Source organism: Phyllobates terribilis, unplaced genomic scaffold (genome assembly GCF_046119375.1).
Source record: "Phyllobates terribilis strain yellow unplaced genomic scaffold, ASM4611937v1 Scaffold_4695__1_contigs__length_58091, whole genome shotgun sequence".
Lineage (NCBI taxonomy): Eukaryota > Metazoa > Chordata > Amphibia > Anura > Dendrobatidae > Phyllobates > Phyllobates terribilis.
In genome coordinates, this window is record NW_027367444.1 from 4437 (window position 1) to 27140 (window position 22704).

Genomic DNA, 22704 nt, shown 5'->3' on the forward strand with positions numbered 1-22704 from the left:
CATCAACGATAAGTAGTCAAGTAGAGTAAGGATGTGACCCATAAAATTTAAATGAGTAGAGTAAGTATATCATCAACAATTAGGATATGTCTCAAGTATATCACCCATGTAATAATATTTACGCTTGAACCCTTACAACTGGCGCTATCAAAAAGTATCCGAAACCGAAAAAATGAACTGACCAACCCGTATACGAATCTGAACCGACCTGATCAAACCTGTTAAAATCCGAAATAACCGAACCCGAACCTGACCGACCCGAACCCGGACACGATTAACAGAAAAGTGCGCATTATTGATAAAATATATAAGTAGGGTTAATGATCTCATGTATATAAGGAATAAAAAAAAAATTAAAAATAGTATTTGATCTAGTAGACAAATTTAAATATTAAATTTCAAATTACCAATGTTAACTTTATTATGAAAAATTATATTTTTTTATTTTTTAAACTACAATATCTAATATAACATTAAAAAAATTAACAATTTAAACCCGTTGGTCAACCTGAACCGCCCGTTGACCTGCAACGATAGTATCCGACTTCACCTGTTATCGAATTGACCTGGAATATTTATAATCTGAACCAACCAAACTTGAACCCGAACCCGACTTGACCGACCTGTTTTGACAGGTCTACTTACAACCCATACTGATTCTCGTCACTAAACACATCAAAATCGCACTTTCCAACTGTATTTTTAGACTTCGTAAATTTCTAGTTTGCTATTTTGTAGGTTTTTAGTTTGTTAGTTTAAAGTTTCAATCATCACCTGAGGCTGAGGCTGAGGCTTCAAAGATTGCTTGCCCTTCATCATCCTATCTTCTGAATGTTGCCTAGCAGCACCAAGAGGCTCTTTTCTAACCATATGTGATCTTTGTGTGTTCGGAATTGCAGCCTTAGAGGGTACTTTTCTCTCTAATTGACCGGTTGGTTCTTCATCGGTTGGGGCGGTTCTCTCTTTTGCAAGACAGGCGCCTGTCTATGACTACTACTTACAGGGTTGTTGTACTGTTTCTTATGATCAGTGACAGCCACCCTTCTGGAATCTGGTCTAGCACTTGACGTGGAAGAACGGCCGTGAGAATTTGAAGCAATCACTCTCCTATCTCCACTACCATTTCGCCCAACATCATTGCTTTTCAATGGCCTTTGAACTGAATTGTTCTGCTTAGGGGGTGCTACATTTGCTGTTCTAGGAACATCTGCATCATCTGATAAAAGGAAAGAGTAATCTCTAGTGTCTTTAAGTTTTTGGACTTTTGTTTTCACCTGCAAATCAAGTTTGCACTTTTGTTAGTCGAAATACTCGCGTATCTCGGATTAAAATTTAAATAGATAATTGAAGTTACTGGATTATGAGGTCGCCTCTCCGCTGTTCCATTTCTCGGAATAGATGTACCAGATACCTGCGCCTTTCTACTCTGCAAGGAGATAGTGGATGTATATCAATCAATTGCTTGCTTGCATCCAAATTAACAAACAGAAAAGGATACACAAATCAGGAAGACACTTCCATTTTTTATAATTAAGGAGATAAAATATCTAATTATGCATCCGGTTTCATATAAGTGGTACACGAAATTGCAATACAAACAACAAAAGACAATAAATACCCAAATTGAACCAACAAATATGTGTTTCAATAGAAGTACATCAACAAAAGCACTAGTGCTTGTTCTTCTGCACAACAAAGCACGACCCACTTTTTGCTACAAATAACATAATCGATGATTGAATATAATAAACATATACCAAGAGAAAAGGATAGATACATACATCAGTTGGGAGCTTGGTAGTCTTGGGTACTTCTTGTCGTGTTTCTAGAAAAGACTTGCTTTCTTGAATGACCCTCTCAGCGATAACTGGCCTAGAGGGGCCAAAAATGATCCAAAGCTGCATAAAAAAGTATATCTAGTTACATAACAAACCAAAGAGAACTTATTTAAGGATATAAAACACAAAAAACTACACAGATCCAACATCTCTATAATGGTAGTGACCAATTGTTCTGTCAGTATGAATCAGACTAAGTACAAAATGGCAAAATAGCTAACTTTCCTGATATAACAGGAAACAAGGAGCAATCCAATGAGGTTCTTCCATTAAAGTGGTCATACTTACTTTTCTAATTTTGACCTCTTGTTATCCCGTGCATTACTACCCAAGCCGTTCTGTTTTGCCAATTTTTTCCTTGCAGCTTCCTTTAACTTTTGCCTCAATTCTAGATATTCCTGCACCTCCTTCTTAGGTTTTGGATCTTCTTCCCCAAGCTCTGCCTCTTCACCCTCCATGTACCCATACTCGTCTCCTTCAACATCTTCATATTCATCCAGCTCATCATTTTCATACTCATCCAAGTCTTCCTCGACCTGGAGAAACCCGGATTGATTCAGAGAATGGAAAGTAAGGATCAAGATGGAAGTTAAAGATCTATTATGAAAAGGTTGATCTAAAAGAAGAAGAATACTTACTCTACTATAGCCTCGCATGGTCAAAGATCACTAATGCAGGTGTAGAACTGTGAAAGAACCTTGCAAGAACACAATGTAAATATAAGCATGTATAGACGAGCATCACAGCAAATTCCCAGAGAATTGATCTTTAATGAAAAGGAGCTGAAATTTTGTGCAGCAAAAGCTACATAACCAAAAGTGTGAGTAAAATCATTATAAATTATGGACAAATGATTCTAATCTTTGTAATTTTGCATGTTCATTACCATCCTGCACACTCATATTCTAAATACATATATGGCTCGAAAGTAATGCAAATGCCGCAGATCACAGCCTTACTTCTTCACCCACACTGAGATAACTAAATCACATCGAACCTTAGGTAAGAACACGGCATGAAAAGAGCATATGAACCATAGCAGCATCTCATTATCTCATAGGGTCTACAAGTATCCTTTCTGAATCCAAATTTCTGTTTGTACTCCACCTATATTAAAACAACTAATGTGGAATGGAAGCCTAAATTTTGGTTTAGACTCCTAAGAGCACAAGCATAATATAGCCTTGGCGCTGGCACAACCGAATTTCAGCCCAAAGACTCGTACTTCAAACTAGACCAGAACCATGAACAACAGCAAACCTCTTCAAGTTCGTCCGATGCAAGAAATGAACCTTATCCAATTGAATTCGATCAAGATATCAATAGAGCACGCAAAAAAACTAAACAAAGGGCCACGAACAGAAACCCTAGATTTAACCAGGCGTAACCCAAAAAAGTCGAGAACCGTTAACAAACCCTAGCCACCGAATAGCAACCAAATTCACCGAATTCGAATCTCGATCGATTAGAGAACTTCTTTGAGAAATGATAAGCTCAATTAAATCCTCACCTGGACAAAGTAAACGCGACGATTGGAGGGCTGAATATTCGCCGATGTTGTAGAAATTAGGATTTCTTATCCACCGATCGAAAGAAGTTCTCTTGAAAATCAGATAGGTGTTTAAATAATAGGATGAATTGAATTAGAGTGCAAAAGAACAAAGGGAGAGAACTGAGAAGATGCGATCGATTGAGAAGGAAAAAACTCCGGCAGGGAGTCGGCAGATGATGGATAGCGGCAGGAGAGAGAAGAAAGAAAGAAAGTTACGAACCAAATAGAGTCCTTTGTGGGGATGGGTCCTTGCACTCCTTTGTCTTCTGCTTGCGTTCCTTTGCATATTTGAGCTGTTTATTGTTCCTTTTTGATTGATTTCATTACCCTTTTTTTTCCTTCTTCTAAATATTGATGTTCTAGTGCTGAGGTTTTGGACTGGGGTACGGTATGAGGAGGGCAAACACGGGCTGGCTGGCCCGGCCCGACGATATATAGAGCGGACTTGGATAATTGAAGAAGTTCGAACAGGTTGATAAATTTGAGTCCCATTCAAATAAAGGGTCGAAAACGGCATGTCTTTTGAGCTGAACAAGTGTAACTGGGCCCGACCCTTAAGCCTACATCACAGTTCTTATAATTAATCCCCTATAAAATTTAAGTTTACAAATATAAAAACCTATCAAAACATAATCTCTCTTTCTAAACAAACATATGTTATTGTTTAGTTTTATAATGTGTTGTTCACTTCTTAAATATATATTTAAAGAATTTTAAATTGGCGGATGCTACTATTTTTTCTATAATGTTTTGTTTACTTAATAAATACTAACTTAAGGTCAATTATATAATAGATGAAGTAGGATAAATTTGACATTTTTGAGGATACAGATACCTGCGGGCCTACTCGGCCCGCCCATCAAAACGGACATGGGAAAATGTTTCAGTCAGATGAACAAACCTAGCCCGGCCTGTCCCCACTCATATAGGCCTAAAATTGAGTAAGGCCTGACCCGTACCAGCATATGATATGATCAAGGTCTAATGAGGACTAGAGTGGTTTAAACTTCGTGATCCAGACTAGTGTTTGTTACCTCTTTAATATTTTTGAAAGGAAATACGTGCATTATAATATATCAAGTTTCGAAAGGCTAATAAAACCTTGTGAAAAATTACAAAAGTACACGACAATACCTTGTGGAAAATATAGAGACGAGCAACGTGGTACCTTTTTTTAGTTAGACACATAATTCAGTGACTATGTCATGTATGCGATTTTAAAGATATTTTTGTTTGTAAAAGAATATTAACAAATTTGATACAAAAGAGTTAGGGTAGACTAGAAGCGAGAATAATCCATCCTAGATAATCCTTTCGGATGAGAGCACGCGACTCTAAATCACTCTGCCACTCTGTCTCATCCTATCAGAAGCCAAACTTGGCAATGCGGTTCGCCACTTGATTAAACAAGATAAAGATGATTAAAGAACGAGTAACCGAATGCGTTAACGAGTGAACGAGGGTCTTCTTGACAAAATGAGTGTTTTTCAATGGGATGATTGATGATAAGAAAGCGGAGGGCTAACAATAATTCTTGTCCCTTTATATATAGACAACAATCAACAGTAGTTCCAAGATACAACCCTACCGTTATCATCTCGATCTCCCGGCCATGTCAACATATATGATGCCACATCTCTCACAAATCTCTCAACTACATAACGTCTTTATTCAGTTGTCGTCGTCCCACACTTGATGGCTTGAAAAATAAACTTCTTGGGTCGAAACACAATTAGGTTGGTGATATTGAAATTCTGGAGCCCAATATAAACCTGCACAACTCATGTATTTACCGTTGTTGAAAGGGATTAAGACGAAGATAAGAGGTATTCAAAGAAACTAGCCTGATGTATGTCAATTTTGCTCGATTTTCAAGAATTAGTCACCCTCGTAGGAAACTACTCAAGACAACTGTATAACTTACCTCCATAAGACATTTTTTTATTGTTGAGATATTTTTATTGTTGAGAAGAGAGACAAAGAGATTAACTCCACCATCAATTTGCAGAAAGATATGAATGATAGCAACTTATAAAAGTTTCAAGAACAAACTAATAACTTGAATTATAGTGTTTACATGTTGGTACATTCATGTCTTTTCATTCCCCTTAACTTGCACTATTTCTCGTCAAGATTTTTTTTCTGAAATATGCGAGAAATTAGGCCCTATAATGCTCTATGCACACACATCATCTTCCTTATCACTTGGCCTTCTTCCTAAGGAAGCACATCGAGTTTGTGATGTGAATCTTCCCTCACATCAAGTTCAAGTCAAGGGCGACATGATTAGCAATGTAGAAGTTGTGATCAGTCGTTCCAAGGCTAGGAAGCTTCTCCAAGAGATGCACAAATGATTGCTCACTCAACCTATGTCTAGGTCGGCGGGTGTCGTGATGACATTGCTTGTGCACATTAGAGTGGAGCCATGTCACTGTCAACCTTTTCCAAATGGTGGCCCACTTCACACACTCTTAGAAAACACTTATGGGAATATTTTAGCTCAAGTATGTCTTGGTAAAATATCAATGAATCAACCAATGACGCGCCAAACTCAAGAAGACAATGCCTGGCCCACCGTGACGTCGGCCAGCCCGGGCACATCTAGTGTAAACAAGATCAACATGGGATATCTTACAAATGGCTCGTGCCTTTGGGATCAAATTTATTGGGATTCTTCATAACTATCTCAAGGCCCACTTCACAAAATTTCAGCTCATTTGGAACCGATTTGAATGGATAACGATATGGATATTCGTCTTGTGTTTTTCCTTTATATAAACTTGTCTTGTCTTAGTTTTAAGAATGTTTAAACTTGATAAATACCTTGAAAATATCGAGATATAATATGATTATTTGATTAGTAGTTTGAGAATCTTGTTAGTGAGAATATCCAACTCCCTTGAGTCAATCTCATCAAGTAATTCCGAGAACGATTCAAGCCAACTATCTTTCGATCTTATCTTTTGGTAAGCATATATGAGAGAGGAAGATCCCTATCTCCTTCATATCCATAATAATTATATTCAAACTCCCTGTAAATCCACCTTTCACAAACACCAAAAATCAATCAAAACTCCTAAATCCTACAACAATCTCCTATCATCCTCTACCGGGCATTCTTGGCATTGAGACCTTCCTTGAACCAGTTAGATCCTCCATCAAGGGACCTACCATCTGGTATCAGAGCTTCAAGAAAGGTTTTATTTGATTCCAAATTATTTTTGATAGTTTTATTGTGTGTATAAGTATTGGACACTTGATGTGTTTGATTCCTTGACTTTTCGCCGCCTTGATCCTAAATTTCGGTCGAGTTTTATGTGTTTTTGAGGTGTGAACGAACCTGATTTTGCTCTCACCATTCTTGACGTCCAAGTTTGAAGACAACCCTTCAATTTCCCATGTCTTTTCAGCTTCTAAACTCCCGCTATCAATCTGTCACGCAATTAACTCCCAACCTTTGGTGTGCTCGGTTAAATTTGAGTGCCCTTTGGTATTTCCAAGTTGTTGCAGCCTCGTGGACGACTTTTAATGTAGCCAATACCTTATTTCGTGAATCTCTTGCCACTTTTGTGATTTTAAGCTTGAGCCTCTTAATTTGTATTCATCTACTTACTAAATTTGGCCAAATTGTGTGGAAAGTTCTTGGTTCGTATACTCTTATTCCCGAGACTAAGTGGTGCAACTATAAGCCACAAGTGTGTGAAAAACGTGGTGAAAATATATGCCACAAGTATTGTAAGGTGGTACAATTATAAGCCACGAGTTTGAAGGATGCACTTATAAGCTCCAAGAACTAGTTAAGTGAAGAAAATCGAGAAAGACTACCTCCGAAAGAGTCGAGTAAAAGTGTTTGAAAGAGAACAAAGTAAAGCGTTAAGAGATTAACGGCTAAGGAAGTAAGGACTCGTACCTTTTCATGCTTAAATTATCTTGTAAGTGGTACTTGTTGATTTTTTTCTTACTTCATTTGCAAGAGTATTTTTAAACACTTGTCCTAGCCTAATTGTGTCCTATATTTTGATAGCAATCACTCGTGATTATTAAGCTGGTATATTATCTACTTCATGGAGGCTCTAACCATTTTGTAGGTTAACTTGGAGGCACTTAGCAAGGACAAGTCTTACATCCTCGAGGATCAAGATTCATTCCTTTCAATCCCAATTTAGATTTGCTATCTTGTGTCTAGAGCTAATGGTTTTAGCTAAACTTGTTCGTTGTTTGAGATGTATTTTAGCAAAGGTAAAGGTCATATGCATAATTAAGGAGTTCCTAGTCCACTCACAGCTGAGGATCTCCATGATTCCCTTAGGAAAATGCGCCTTGATCTCCTCCATGACATGGATGTGAAGATAGTCGAGCACCTTGGAATCTCAAGAAGGGGAAGCTCAAGTTCTGAAAGTAATTCTCACCCTCGGCGCTCTAAGAGCCATCACTCCTGTCCTTCTCAACCACAACTCATCCATCAGCGGCGTAAGGACGAGGAGAATCCTTTTTCTACACACTATGGAAAGCATCCAAAGACGTCGGCTCCCACTGAGACTAGCATTCTTTAGAGACTCATAAGGCATCATTTTCCAAGGATAACTCACTCTTCTTGTGTACCAGCGAGATGTGGACCCTTCCTAGCTCAAGAACAACAAGGGGAAGGCATGCCTTGGCAACGAGCTGACTTGGAGCACCTACAAGCTCCTAGAGACCAACACCAAGTCGGGCCTCCTATGTATGAGAAACGGTCTCAAAATCTTGGAGTTCAACATTTCAAGCGCTTGTCCGATGTTTAGTCCTTTCTAGATTGGATGGCCACAATGGAGTTCATGTTTGATTTCTATCGGTACCGAGATGTTGAAAAGATAGTCGTGGCTACAATCCATTTCAAGGGGTTTGCCTTGATTGGGTGGGAAGATGACAAGGAAGCTTGGCATAGGTTTGTGCCTCAAGATTACACAAACAAGGTATAAATCCAGATTGAGAGAGTAAGGCAAGGTAGTATCTTTCCTTATGAGTTCTTTAAAGAGCTCAAAAGGTTCATCTTTCAATCTAAGGTCCAGTTTCCTGATAGTTATATTGTTTCTGAGTTTGTTGGTGGACTAAACCTGAGTTGTGCAATCTTGTAGATCTTCACTTTGGTCATGACGCTCCTATAGAAGAGGTGTTGCACTACAGTAACCATGTACACTACAACTTGCAAAAGAAGAAGAGTGCTTCTGGATCCAAGCCACGGGTGCCCACTTCTAGATCAACTTCTCACCATTCCTATCCTATCCGCAAGCCAGATGTCAAGCAAGAACCTTCTAAGCCTTCTTATAAGATGAACACTCCAAGACTTGAATCTGGAGTCACAAAGGACGTGGAATCAAATACTATAAGTGCCTTCAACGAGGCCATTATGTCAGTGTTTGTCCTAATAAGAAGCAAGTACTTCTCAATGCCCATGGAGAGTACTATTTTGAGGACGAGAACTGTGAGGAAGAGCTACCACCCAAGTATGATGAGGAAGAAGAGGAATTGTAATTGAAAGTTTCCCAAGAGGAATGTTTTGTTGTCAAGAGATCCTTAGTTTCCAATGACGTTCCTAATCTACTGTCTCAAAGGGAAACAATCTTCCACACTCAGTGTGACATTCAAGGGAAGGTTTGTAGTGTGATAATAGATGGGAGGTCTTGCTGCAACATCATAGAATAAGACGTAGTGAAAATATTCAGCATAACATCACACTGCATGTGCATCCCTACACCCTAAATTGGCTCAACTCCTCCACACCTCTTAAGGTATAAGAGCAAGCTATCATTCAAATCTCTATTGGTGCTTACTATGTTTAGGTTGTGGGCAATAATCTCTCCATGATGGTATGCCATCCACTACTTGGAAGACCATGCCAATACGATTATGAGGTGGTCCATCAAGGGTCACTAATGAATACTCTTTTCACATGGTCGGTAAGAAGATCACACTACTTCCTTTAGCAACCCATTAAATCATGGCCGACTACGTGGCTAGTGAACAAAGGAGTCAACAAGGGAGACAAGAGAAGAACAAGAAGATGACCATTGCGACCAATTCTCACGCCAACTCACACATGCTAATGGCTAGAGCCAAGGAGGTTAAACATGCCATTCATGGAAGTAAAGTTTGTTTTCTCCTGTATCCATGTACTAACTTGTTTTCTTCGTCTAAATTAAGTGACCTACCTCCTATGATTGCTTCTTTGTTTCATGAGTATGACGAACTCTTTCAAAAAGACATTCCACGTGATTGCTGCAATTGAGGGGAATCGAGCATCAAATAGACTTTTTCCTTGAAGCAACGCTTCCCAATAGGGATGCTTATAGTACCAATTCGAAAAAGATCAGGGAGTTTCAAAGACAAGTACATGAGCTTCTTTATAAGGGATATGTAAGAGAGAGCCTCACCTTGTGTCGTGCCAGTCATACTTGTTCCCAAGAAGAATAGAAGTTGGCAAATGTGTGTGGACTGCCACGCCATCTACAACATCACCATTAAGTATAGGTATCATATAACCTGCCTTGATGATATGATATATGATCTCCATGGCTCCCAAGTCTTCTCCAAGATAGATCTTAAGATTTTATATCAGGAAATGAAGGAAGGGGATGAATGGAAAACTGCATGCAAGACAAAGTATGGGTTGTATGAATGGATGATAATGCCCTTTGGATTGAGTAATGCACCTAGTACTTCACGAGACTAGTGAATCATGTGCTTAGGCCATTTCCATGACATTTTGTGTTGTTTAATTTGATGACATTTTGATCTATAGTTCTAATATTAGGGAACATACTCATTATATTAGACAAGTACTAGATGTTCTTAGGAGGGGAAAACTTTATGCTAACTTCAAGAAGTGTCACTTTTGCTCAAACCATGTTATTTTCCTTGATTTTATGGTTAGTATCACATGTTTGAGTATTGACGAACACAAGGTGAAGGCTATATAAAAGAATGGCCAACTCCGGGCACCATTACTCATGTGTGGAGTTTCCTTGGGCTAGCGAGGTTCTATAGAAGGTTTGTGAAGAATTTCAGCTCCATAGCAACCTCATTGACTGGTCTTACCAAGAAGAAAATGGTGTTTGAGTGGGGAGAGGCTCAAGAAGTTGACTTTCAAGATCTTAAGGACAAGCTCACACATGCGCCTCTATTGGTACTTCCTTATTTATCTCAAACCTTTGAAACAGAATGTGATGCATCTGACATAAATCTTTGACATGGATGCATGGTCATTACTAGCGGCGTCAAGATTACTATTTATTTTTCCTAGCAACAAAAGTAAGTGATAAAGAGAAAACTGTATTAATAACTTTAGGTGTAGTAGAACTCAATTAGAACTTGTTTGAAATGTTTGTGTGTTTATGTTTTGGGGGTGGTTGTTCCTCTTTTCTAATCCATTTACATATCCATTTTAGTTTAGATTATCGTGTTCTTTTCCAACTATTCACGTTAATTCTTATATTGCCATGTCAACTAAAAGACACATCCTCGTTCTACATTCGCTTACCATAACCTTTTAGAACATGTTTGATACCTAGGATAGGCACAATCAGAACGAGCCGCCACCAGATGTCTACAAATCTTAGTGCTTGAGACTAGCTAAGCAGCACCGACGTCTACAAATGTTAACGACTAAGACGAGCCCAGTAGGTGTGTCTACAAAATTCCTTTTGGATTACATCCTCCTTTAACTTATGGTTGCAATCAGACTAGACAAAGTTAAAGAGTTTTCCTACTATGAGTTTATGACAGTGATCATGATATTTAGGTTGCCAAGCTATCCAATCATACAAAGCAATGAAATTAAGAACATGGAAGCAATCACATCAACATAATACGAATCAACAATGAATAGAAAAACACTTATTGAACTAAAACTTCAATTATAGATTTCATAGAAAAGTGAAACAATGTTTTGGAGCTTAGCTCCTCATGCTAATTACGGAATATGAAATAAAAAAAGAAATAAATGAAGAAAAGAAGAACCAACCTAGTGCATAGGAGAAGTGATCCTTATATAGGAGACTCAACTTAACCTAACTCTATCAGGAGCAATATGAAACAAATGTAACAAAAATATCCTACTACTAACTAACTAGATACTCATTAGAGGGTGAATAGGAAATCTTGTGAATTGGTGGCGACGCGAAGCGCGATGTATAAGGCATGGCCTACGTCCGTTGAGGCCGGTGAGAGCTTCCTTATCCGTTGCAACTGAATACTCTACCATGTGGAAAAAGGCTGAATCTGGGTCGATCTCTTGGGCGCGTGGCGCGGTGGAAAAGATGCGGGGTGCGGCTATGACTCTATCGACTCCCCACTCCTTGTAGCTACATTTCCACTTAGTGTGTGTGTATAACCTTCACTCTACATCTCCATTGACATCTTAACTCTAATCCTTTGTAATTATGCGTAAAAATCCTTGAATACTCGATCTGCTTATATGTGGCTCGGGTGATCACAACTCTGCTAATATAGCTCATAACTCCTCTGAATGTGTGCTAAATCTCGTGAATTGAACCATCATGATTGGCTTGTATGAAATCCCCCATACTTAGACCTTTACTCGTCCCGAGTAAGCAAGAAATCAACTCTCTCAATGTAGCTCAGAAGTTCTAGAAAGTACAAATGAACATGACTTCACAATCTCTAACAGCTAGTCATCATAATCCTCTAAGCAAAACCAAAACTGAGATGGATGTGGATAGACAATACAACCACCTTTCTATAGCTCATGAGCAGCTAATCCTGAACTCTCTTTCTTACTCCTCTTCTTATGTCACCTCGTCGAAATGAAGAAACACATAGATCACTTTTTTTCCTCTCATTTTACCTAGGCACCTTTTCAGGATTTCACCTATCCACTCCTCTTCTTTTAGGCTCACATAATCCCACACTCTCATAACCTCTTCTTTTAGGCTCACATAATCCCACACTCTCATAACCTCATATTGCGCCACTCTACGCCGGTCCAGGTTACTTGCTTATTGCATGAATCACCCCATAAGGTTTTCGAATCATCCTAGGATTTTGATTGCCTTTTTCTTTTTATGGATTTTTCATTATTTTTTGATTTTTTTTCTAAAAAATGCGATACATATAGACTTAATAAATCTAAATTGTAATAGAAATAGTCCTAATTATAAAAAACCAAATGCTGACTCAACAAAATTACAAAAGCTAGTGAAGAATATACAGTGATGAATTAATTCCCCCCCCCCCCCACATACTTAACTTCTGCATTGTCTTCAATGTAGATATCAGACACAAAAGAAAAAAAGAAATAGAAATGGAACACGTAGACGAAAGGGGAAAAGAAGTGAAAAACAAACCATGAGGTGAAGACTTTATCGAAGAAGGATGTACCAAATGGACCGAGTCACGAGGGTGGTGGGCGCGGGCCGCGGGGTCAATGGGCACATGCCGCATCAATAAAAGCATGAGACCCGACAGAATAGGCACAAGGTACATCAGAAAAGGTGCGGGTCGCGGCTTAGGGTCTGTGGGAAGAACGTCTTCAGTATTCAGGGAACACACTAGACGTGTTCAGTATGAAAGTCCTCACTCTCCTCAAACTGTGATAAGTGGTAGGGGTGAGCAAATTTATCCTATCCGGCCGAAAACCCGCCGATTTGTATCCGAAAAATCCGTATCCTATTTGATATGTTTAAATTTTATCTGTATCCAATCCGATCTGGCTTATATTACCGGATATCCAGACCGGATACGGATCATGATAATTTTTGAACCTGATATCCGGGAATATATATTATATTATATATATGTTCTAAAACTAGATAATATGTACATGATTAATTTATACTAATAGTTTAGTTTTAAAATGTTGAAATAAAATTCACGATAACAATACACTACATTGAGTATAAATATTTAATCCCAATGGTCTACTAAAGGAAACTATGACAACAAGTAGTTTGTTCCATGTTCTTCCAAGAGAAGATGAACTTTTAATATATTCACAATAAATTATTAATTGAAAATCTGAATTATTAATTTATTATTTCTTAATTATTAGTTTTGGTTATTATTTATTAGGTGTATATTGATTTGAAAATAGAAAAAGAAGTTAAATCATTCTTTTCTTACAAACCAGATATTTCAGATATTCGGTATAACTATCCGGTCCGATCCAGTCCGTTTTAGCCGGATATCCGGCTTATACCGGATCGGATATGGATCGAGTTATCACTAAAAAATTTAGCCGGATATCCGGTATACCGGATCGGATCGATCCGTTTTCTCACCCATAATAAGTGGTGAGTGATGGTGTGACACTGAGATGAACGTTGTGAAACCTTAGATCTGGCGACATGGCAAAAAAAGTAAGTGGTACTTCGTCGACACGAGAAATAATGTTACCCAAGGGAGGCGACGATGTTAAATATCGAAATTGAAAGCGGAAAACAAGTTGTGGAACTGATGGTGAAACAAAAAGATGATTCATTTTTTTGACTTCAGGCATCTTTTTCTGGCTTTTCTTATTTCCTTTGCATTTTCCTCTATTTTTAAAACCAACTACGAAATCATCAAAAACAACTAAACTATCCATAAGAATATGCTCTAACATACAAGAAAACACCTAAAAATACTCCAACTCTGATTTTTGAATGTAGTTTGATGTCTTGTAAAGTCAATTGAATCATCAGTTTGGGAAGCTGGGAGGTTGGATATGAATATGTATTTAAGGTTGACAGTATATATGGGAGGCTAATTGTGGAGGGTTATGGTGATGATGAAGGTAGGTAGTCAGGATCATCAACGCATGACACAACAATTATTCCAAGGAGAGCGGTGGTGGCGTTGGGTGGAAAATGGGATTCTGAGTTAGGAGCTTTTAGAGATTAAGGTTTATAGGTCTAGGGAGTCTGATTGTCAAGGAGATGGGTTTTTATAGGGTTGGGGGAGTGTTGCTTGAAATTAAATCTAATTTTTTCTCCCCTTGCTTGTTTGTTAAGGAATGCGCCTCTCATTGTGGGCCAGTGATTTGACTTGTAGGGACTTGAACGCCTTATTCTTACCTAAAAGTCAGCACATCAAAAACAAAAAAACTAGTTTAAGTTAGAAAAATTCCTAAACTACTCCTAATCTAACTATCTCGGGTTGCCTCCTGATCAACGCCTTGGTTTATATCGTGGCACTATGTATTTCCTTGTTCTTCCTCTAGTTGGGCTCGTTGGGCTTCTAAGGCACGGGTCGTTGCCATTGAGACCGGTAAGATATTCCTTAGCCATTGCAACACAATACTCTACCACGTGGGAAAATGCTGAATTTGGGTCAGTCTCTTGGGCACTGGGCACGCTGGAAAAGGCGCGGGACGCGACAATGACTCAGTTGACTCTTCCCTCCTTGCAGCTACATTTCCACTTTGTGCGTGTGGAAAACCATCACTCTGCATCTCCATCAACATTTTAACTCTAATCCTTTGTAATCGTATATAAAAACCCTTGAATACTTGATTTGTTCATCTCTGGCTCGGGTGATCACAACTCTGATAATATAGCTCATAACTCCTTCATAATTATCATGAATTGAACAATCATGGTTGTCTAGTATCAATCTTGGTGGTGTCTTGATGCAAGGTGGGAAGCCTATGGCTTATTTTAATGAGAAGCTAAGTGGGCTGAGCTCAACTATCCCACCTATGATAAAGAACTATATGATCTTGTGAGAGTGTTGAAGACTTGACAACACTATTTCATGCCCAAGGAGTTTCTGATCCATTCTGACCATGAAGCCCTAAAATATCTCAAAGGCCAACACAAGCTGACTAGAAGACATGCCAAATTGGTAAAGTTCATTGAAGTTTTCCCTTATGTCATCAAGCATAAGAAGGGTGCGGAAAACGTGGTGGCAGATGCATTGTCTAGGAGGTACATCCTTATCACTTACCTTGATTGGAGGATCTAGGGTTTGCTTGTATAAAATTCCTCCATTCTAATGATTCAGACTTTGGTGAAGTCTTTCTTGCTTGTGAGTCTAGGGGATCATAAATTGTTCTACATACATGACGGATACTTGTTCAAGGGTGATAAGTTGTGTGTACCTAGTAGTTCCCTCCGCCAATTGTTCATTCATGAGCACATGGCGGGGGACTAATGGGTAACTTTGGGATAGCTAAAACTTTAGGCACACTCAAGGATCACTTTTACTGGCCTAAGAAGGTCAAGGATGTGGGAAGATTTTGTGGTTCTTATGTCCGAGCTAAGTCTAAGCTCAATGTACATGGCTTGTATACACCGCTTCCCATTCATCATGTCTCATGGGAAGACATATCTATGGATTTTATTCTAGGCCTTCCTAGGTATAAGAGGGGCAAAGATTCAATTTTTGTGGTGGTTGATCAGTTTTCCAAAATGGCCCATTTGATTACTTGTAATAAAACCGATAATGCATCACATGTGGCAGACTTGTTCTTTCAAGAAATAGTTAGGCTCCATGGCATTCCTAAGACCATTGTGTCCGATAGGGATACCAAGTTTCTAAGCTATTCTTGGAATACTATTTGGTCTAAATTGGGCACTAAATTGTTGTTTTTGACCTCAAGCCACCCCCAAACTGATGGCCAAACTGAAGTGGTCAAAAGAACTCCTGGAGATTTACTTCGTGCTTTGTTGAAAACTAACCTCCGCATGTGGGAAGAAAGTCTAATATTTGTGGAGTTTATTATAATCGTGCTATTCACTCAGCCATTCAAAGGAGTCCTTTTGAGGATGTGTATGGGAGAAATCTGCTTACACCACTTGACATGGCTCCCTACACACTAAAAAATCCTATGGACATGAAGGTTGCTTCTAAGGATGATTTCATTGAGCAAATCCATCAAGATACTCGAGCAAAGATTGAGAAGAAGACGCTCCAATACACCAAGCAAGATAATAAGGGTCAGCGTGAGGTTATCTTTGAACCGGGTGATTTGGTATGGATTCATTTCAAGGAGGAAAGGTTTCCTACCCTTCGAAGCTCAGAGATCAAGCCAAGGGGTGACGGGGCCTTTTAAGTCCTAAAACAAATTAATGACAATGCTTATCAACTTGAACTCCCAAGTGATTATGGTGTGCATGATGTCTTTAATGTTACCGATCTCTCTCTTTTTATTGTAAATGATGCAGATGGAGACATAGCAGATTCGGAGGCAAATCCTCTTCAAGGGAGGGAGGATGATGTGAATATGCCCTCACATCAAGTTCAAGTCAAGGACAACAAGGTAGAAGGTTCTCGCTCATTCCAAGGCTAGGAAGCTTCTCCAAGAGATGCACAAAGGATTGTCACTCAACCTATGTCTAGGCCGGCGGGCGCCGTAATGACATTGCTCGTTCACACTGGAGTTGAGCCATGTCCCTGCCAACCTTCTCTAAATAGTGGCCCACTTCACACACTCTTAGAAAATACTTTTGACAACAATTTATCTCAAGGGTGTCTTAGTGAACTGCCATTGTATCAATCAATGGCGCGTGGAACTCAAGAAGACAATGTCTGGCCCACCGGCGTGTCGGCCAGCCCGAGCACATCTAGTGTCAACAAGATAAATGTGGGCTATCTTCCAAATGGATCGTGCATGTGGGATCAAAATTTGTAGGCTTCTTCATAACTATGGCAAGGCCTACTCCACCAAATTTCATCTCATCTGGAACCGGTTTGTATGGGCAACGATACCCGACTTGTGTTTTTCCTTTATATAGACTTGTCTTGTCTTTGTTTTAAGCATGTTAAACTTGATAAATACCTCTGAAATCTCCAGATATAATATGAGTATTTGAGGCGTAGTTTGAGCATCTTGTTGGTTAGAATATCCAACTCCCTTGAGTCAATCTCATTGAGCGATTCCGAGAACGATTCAAGGCAACTACCCTTTGATCTTATCTTTTGGTGAGCATATCCGAAAGATAAAGATCCCTATCTCCTTCATAGATATAACACTTTGAACTCCTTGTAAAATCCATCTTTCACAAACACCAAAATACCATCAAAACTCCAAAATACCACAACAACCTCATATCATCCTCTATCGGGCATTCTTGGCATTGAGACCTTCCTTGCACCAGTTAGATTCTCCATGAAGGGACCTATCAGTTTGTGGCAAGGCATCTAAGCCAATGAAGCGTGTGTTAAGTCTTTGTGAATGACATCTCTCTACTTGTCTTATCCTCTATATCTCCAGATGAAAATGATTGACGTCAATGGAGTCTGCGCTATAGTGTTGAAATTCATCCACTAGTGCCCTCCGAGGAACTAGGAAATTCCGATGAGGGAATCCAAGATAATATCCACATGATTAGAGGTTTCCTGATTGGAAAGACTGTAGGATTTTAGATTCTCTAAGAGGAATTGCGTGAAATGTTTTACTAACATCAATGATCTATTGCATAAGTCATTTGGATTAGGAATTAGAAGAAACAATTACCCATTGTTCATGTGTTCCAGGAACACATGTCTCTATCAGGCATTTGAAAGACATTATTTGTCTGCTCCAAACACCACATTTAACTTAGAAAACTAAACAAACAACCTAGGCCTCTTTTGATATTTTAACCACGAGCAGACTAGCTAGGTTGAACAAAGGAAGTCGGCAACAACAATCTAGGCTATGGGAGAACAAGAGGCGGACTAAAGCACCACCAATGACTAAACCTAGACTCATTCTACGTTGAATCTTTACTCTTGAACCATAACAATTCAGATTTACAGTGACAAGTTCATGGATTAACAATGACAAGTACACTCAAGGAAAACAAAAACCCTAAATTGCATGACGAGACGTTTCCACCGCACAAACTAGGAAATTCCGACAAGGGAATATGAGATAATATCCACACGATTCGAGGTTTTTGATTGGAAGGACGAGCTGAGCCCCTCATTGATGGATTTCAAGGTCCAGAAGTCGCGATGGCCAATGGAAGGACAAGTTCGCGAGAGGTTGGGAAGGACGCACTCCGGCTCGGAGGAAGAAGAAAGGGAGACGGAAACGACGCCAGAGATTGGTGTTTCTATTTCTTCTTAGTCTCACCCTTAATCTAAACGATCCAATGGTCTAAATTTTTGCGTTTTGAGTAATTATATTATAATTATAAATTATTTTATATTAAATATAAAATATTGAATAATTAATTTAAACTAGGTATTTTGCGTGAATTACTCTCTTCTTCCCTTCCTTGACGCTGGTGTGAGCTCGACGCTCACCGGGCCTGAGCTCGACGCCTCGCACTGCAGCTCCATCTCCCCTGTCAAGCAACCCTTCGCCGAAGCTTTTTCGACCAAAAGCCACCGACTCTGTCTCAGCCGTTTTCTAACCACCGCGTCGATACTTAAGTGAGTTTTCCCAATTTATCAAACCCTAAATCGTTAGACCTTGCAATTTGAAAATTGGTGGTTGATAAGTCCAGCGTTAGCCTCTTTGTTTCAATTCTCTAACTTGTTTCAGCCTGGATGTTTACATGATAAACGCGGCGCTTTTGGTGGATGTGTAATCCAATTCCTTATATTACCTTTCTCTTTCAATTGTTATGAACGCTGGATTTCACTGTAATTATGTTTCAATTTTTTGCCCTAGTTTGACATTGTAGCACCTAACAATGATAGGTGGTGACGGAATGGAGCAAATGCCGACAGCTGAAGAAGATAGTAACATAGAATTCGATGCATCAGAGATAGAATATGTAAACTATGGAGGCGAACATCACCTTCCCTTGATTATGCGCCTTGTTGATGAAGAACTCAGTGAGCCCTACTCCATTTTCACCTACCGCTACTTCGTCTACCTCTGGCCCCAACTTTCTTTTCTTGTTAGTACTCTCTCTATATCTCCATCTCCATCAAATCACACATTAATCATCATTCTGAATTCATTTTAAGCTATGGTTACATACTGCAGGCATTTCATAAAGGTAGATGTGTCGGGACAGTTGTTTGTAAGATGGGTGAGCATCGTAATGTATTCAGAGGCTACATCGCCATGCTTGTGGTGATCAAGCCTTGCAGAGGAAAAGGCATTGGTAACCTTTCAATACTTTGGTGTATATAGGCTACATCGTAATATATTTTGAACACTTCTGTCTTCTCTTTTTTTGCAGCAACAGAATTGGTGGCGAGATCCATTAAAGTGATGATGGAATCTGGTTGTGAAGAGGTACTCCCTGTTGGTTTTCATCTGTGGATGTATGCTGGATTAAATGAACATGAACATGATCATGAAATTTGATTTGATCTTGCAGGTTACACTAGAAGCGGAAGTGACGAACAAAGGAGCTCTTGCACTATATGGTGGTCTGGGTTTTATTAGAGCAAAGAGACTATTTCGATATTACTTAAATGGAGTTGATGCTTACAGATTGAAATTGATGTTTCCTCGTCCACAAGTGCACCCTTCTCTACCCGTTTTGATTGACACAGATATCCATGGTGATCAAATCAATACTGAATATGGTACGTAGTACTCTTACGTTTTGTGCTAGTAAGGTGAAGAACATGACAACATAATCCTTTAACTCATAAGACTTTACTTTAATTTACAGTCTTTCTCTTGTGTTTTGCTTTGCTGTCAACAAGATTGTTGTTGAATCTCTTATTATATTGTAGGAACATTCGAGTCCTTAAAATAAAAACTAGCAAAAGCGTGGGCCGGCCTGCCTGTTTGCATGGCCCGCCCGTCTACCCAACCCGCCCATAAAAATGATCGGATATATTTAGCCCATTTTACCTTTTAAGTCCAGTTCATTTGTTTATGCGACCAAGTGGCCCCTTTTTTTAGGGCCGTTTGTCCGAAGAATTCAATCCAAAATAATTATTATAGAATAATATATATAATACTAGCTCAAAATGAGAAATCGCCTATGATAACCTCAAATTCATTTTACCAAATATTGGTTTCTTATTAATTCTGAGCAATTTTTATATGTGTCACAATTCTTAAGAGTATTGTTATTTTCAGAATATTTTACTTTCTATTTTTTTAAAAGAATGATGGGAAGATCTAGTGAATTAACAATGGATTAGAGAGCTGATCATTCAGACCTTTCATTTCTATACCCACGGGGCACATAGTATCCAATGTGACATACATGCAGTAGAATTATGCATTATGACTTAATAAAAAGGAAAAAGGAAACAAGTGTATTTTTTTTTTACCGAATTCAGTCTACCTATTATATTAATACACATAATCACAATAAACAAGAAAAATATTATTTAAACACAATCATCATTTATTATTTATGAGAAAAATATTTACTATATTATGACTCAATAAGGTATATTTATTAGCATGATTTTTTATATATATTTAATACCTATAATATATATAAAAATTATTTTGTTTAAACAAAGAATAACATATTTATAAATATAAAATATTGAGGAAATCACGTGCATGTCATGTTAACCAAGTTCAACCTAATTTACTTGTCATTTTGACATCTTTTACTTTACATTTTCATTGGCTCAATTGCAAAAACATACAAGTTTTAGGGCATAATTACAAAACTAACACTTCTTTGAAAAAATAAATATAAAACTAACAACATAATGACAACAATATACAAGTTTTCTAAAATAAAGGGTAAAATTAGAATATGAATTTATCTTTTCTTCGAGATATCATTTATTTCAAATAATATTATTTTAACAATAAATATATTATAAAATTAATTTGATAACTCACATCTCTGATAATAAAGAAAAAATTTGAATTTCTAAAAACTATTTTAAATTCGGTTTCATTAATATTCTAAACCAAACCAAAATCAATATCACCTCAATATATCACACAATTTCAGGTATTGTTTTTCAAGATCTTGCTAAAATACTTATTTCCCCAAACACCAAAACTAACCATAAAAATTTCATGGCGACCACTTTCTCGGAGTTAATCTTCCCAATGGAAAGAGCAACACCGAGGCTTGTGCGTTGCAGTTGTGCTACTGATATGCTCCAATTGAGATGTTGAAGAAATCGCAATAAGCCTCTTGTTCTTACTCGAAGCTTCTCTTTTCTATCTCTTATACAATGGTGCATGAGCCTGATGAGAAAGCGAGCGCAAGAGATGGAGGATATTGCTCGATTCATCCTTTTTCTTTTAGGTCTGACAAGAAATCTATTGAACTCCACTTCTATGGCGTTTTCAACGACAATGACTGCTCTCATGTAAACTTTGGACAATTTAGTGATTCAATTTAGCCGAATCAAAGACCTAATTAGGCTCATTTCAAAAATCAAACTCGATTTTGCAGGTTGCGATGAGATGTAAAGCACGGGTGCACACGGTTATCAAGGAGGAAATTGAGAAGGAAGGCTGGTCGGTTGAGGATTGGGAGCCTCTGAGCGAAGCTTCCTGAGGATGGGATGGACAAAGAGGTAGCCGGACTTCCATTGACGTGGGATATCCCATGTTTGCTCGGTCGTTTATAGGCGAACAAACACATCTATGCAAAATAGAGTTGTATAAATTCTTAAACCGAATCAACTAAACAACCCAAGGGTAGTCTAGCATAAGTACGGGTTGAATCCACGAATGACATAAATACTTTATGAATATAATTAATGTCAATCTCTTAAGTAACCAATCATGAGAATACAAGTCTTTTCAAGACAAGCACTCAAGTGATAAAGAATAAGAGGTAAGCGAACGAACAAAGGAAGGAATAGAAAGGGAAAATAAGGGAAAGAACATTGCCATGCAAGACCCAATGTACCAATAACTTAAGCATATCAATCCATTTCCAGCAGATAAGTTGAACATAGAAATTCATCCACTACCAAATTCTTGTAATTGAGTTCCTACTCCTATACGAAAGTAACTAGCACATCAGACCGGGCATACTAATCATGTCTTAATTAGTTAACTACGATGAACGTTAATGATTCAAACTAAAGGAGATATTAATGCGAAGAGCACCATTATATGAGCATGCACGACTAGCTCAAATATCAATTCTCTATATATAAATCCTAGCACAAACAGATACTAGGATAATATGTTTGCTCCAAAGGAATTAATGTTTCAAACAAGCACAATCTATCCTACACAATGGATATAATCGAAAGAAAGACTAGTGGCCAAACTAGACAATATATCAATTAATCCTAGAAATTCAAGCATCAAGTGAACTAATAACATCAATTAAACGATAGGTAAAGGATAGAAAATCTCACAACTAAATCAAACTAGAAGCTTCATAATCTGGCTAAGCACTGAATGCGTTGCCCATAGTCATACAATGACTTTTCTCTACCTTATATAATAAAACCTAAAATTTATCTTCTAATAATAGTAATTAAAAAAACTAATAAAGC

At 38.2% G+C, this 22704-nt stretch overlaps 1 protein-coding gene across 1 annotated transcript; it reads left to right on the forward strand.

Moving 5' to 3' along the window:
• Positions 1-19007: 19007 nt before the first annotated feature.
• On the forward strand, positions 19008-21358 carry LOC141249515 (uncharacterized). Its single transcript, XM_073669658.1, has 6 exons — positions 19008-19199; positions 19289-19409; positions 19488-19543; positions 19629-19839; positions 19929-20045; positions 21204-21358. The coding sequence occupies exons 1-6, from the start codon at positions 19008-19010 to the stop codon at positions 21356-21358; spliced, it is 852 nt and encodes a 283-aa protein (XP_073525759.1).
• Positions 21359-22704: the final 1346 nt, after the last annotated feature.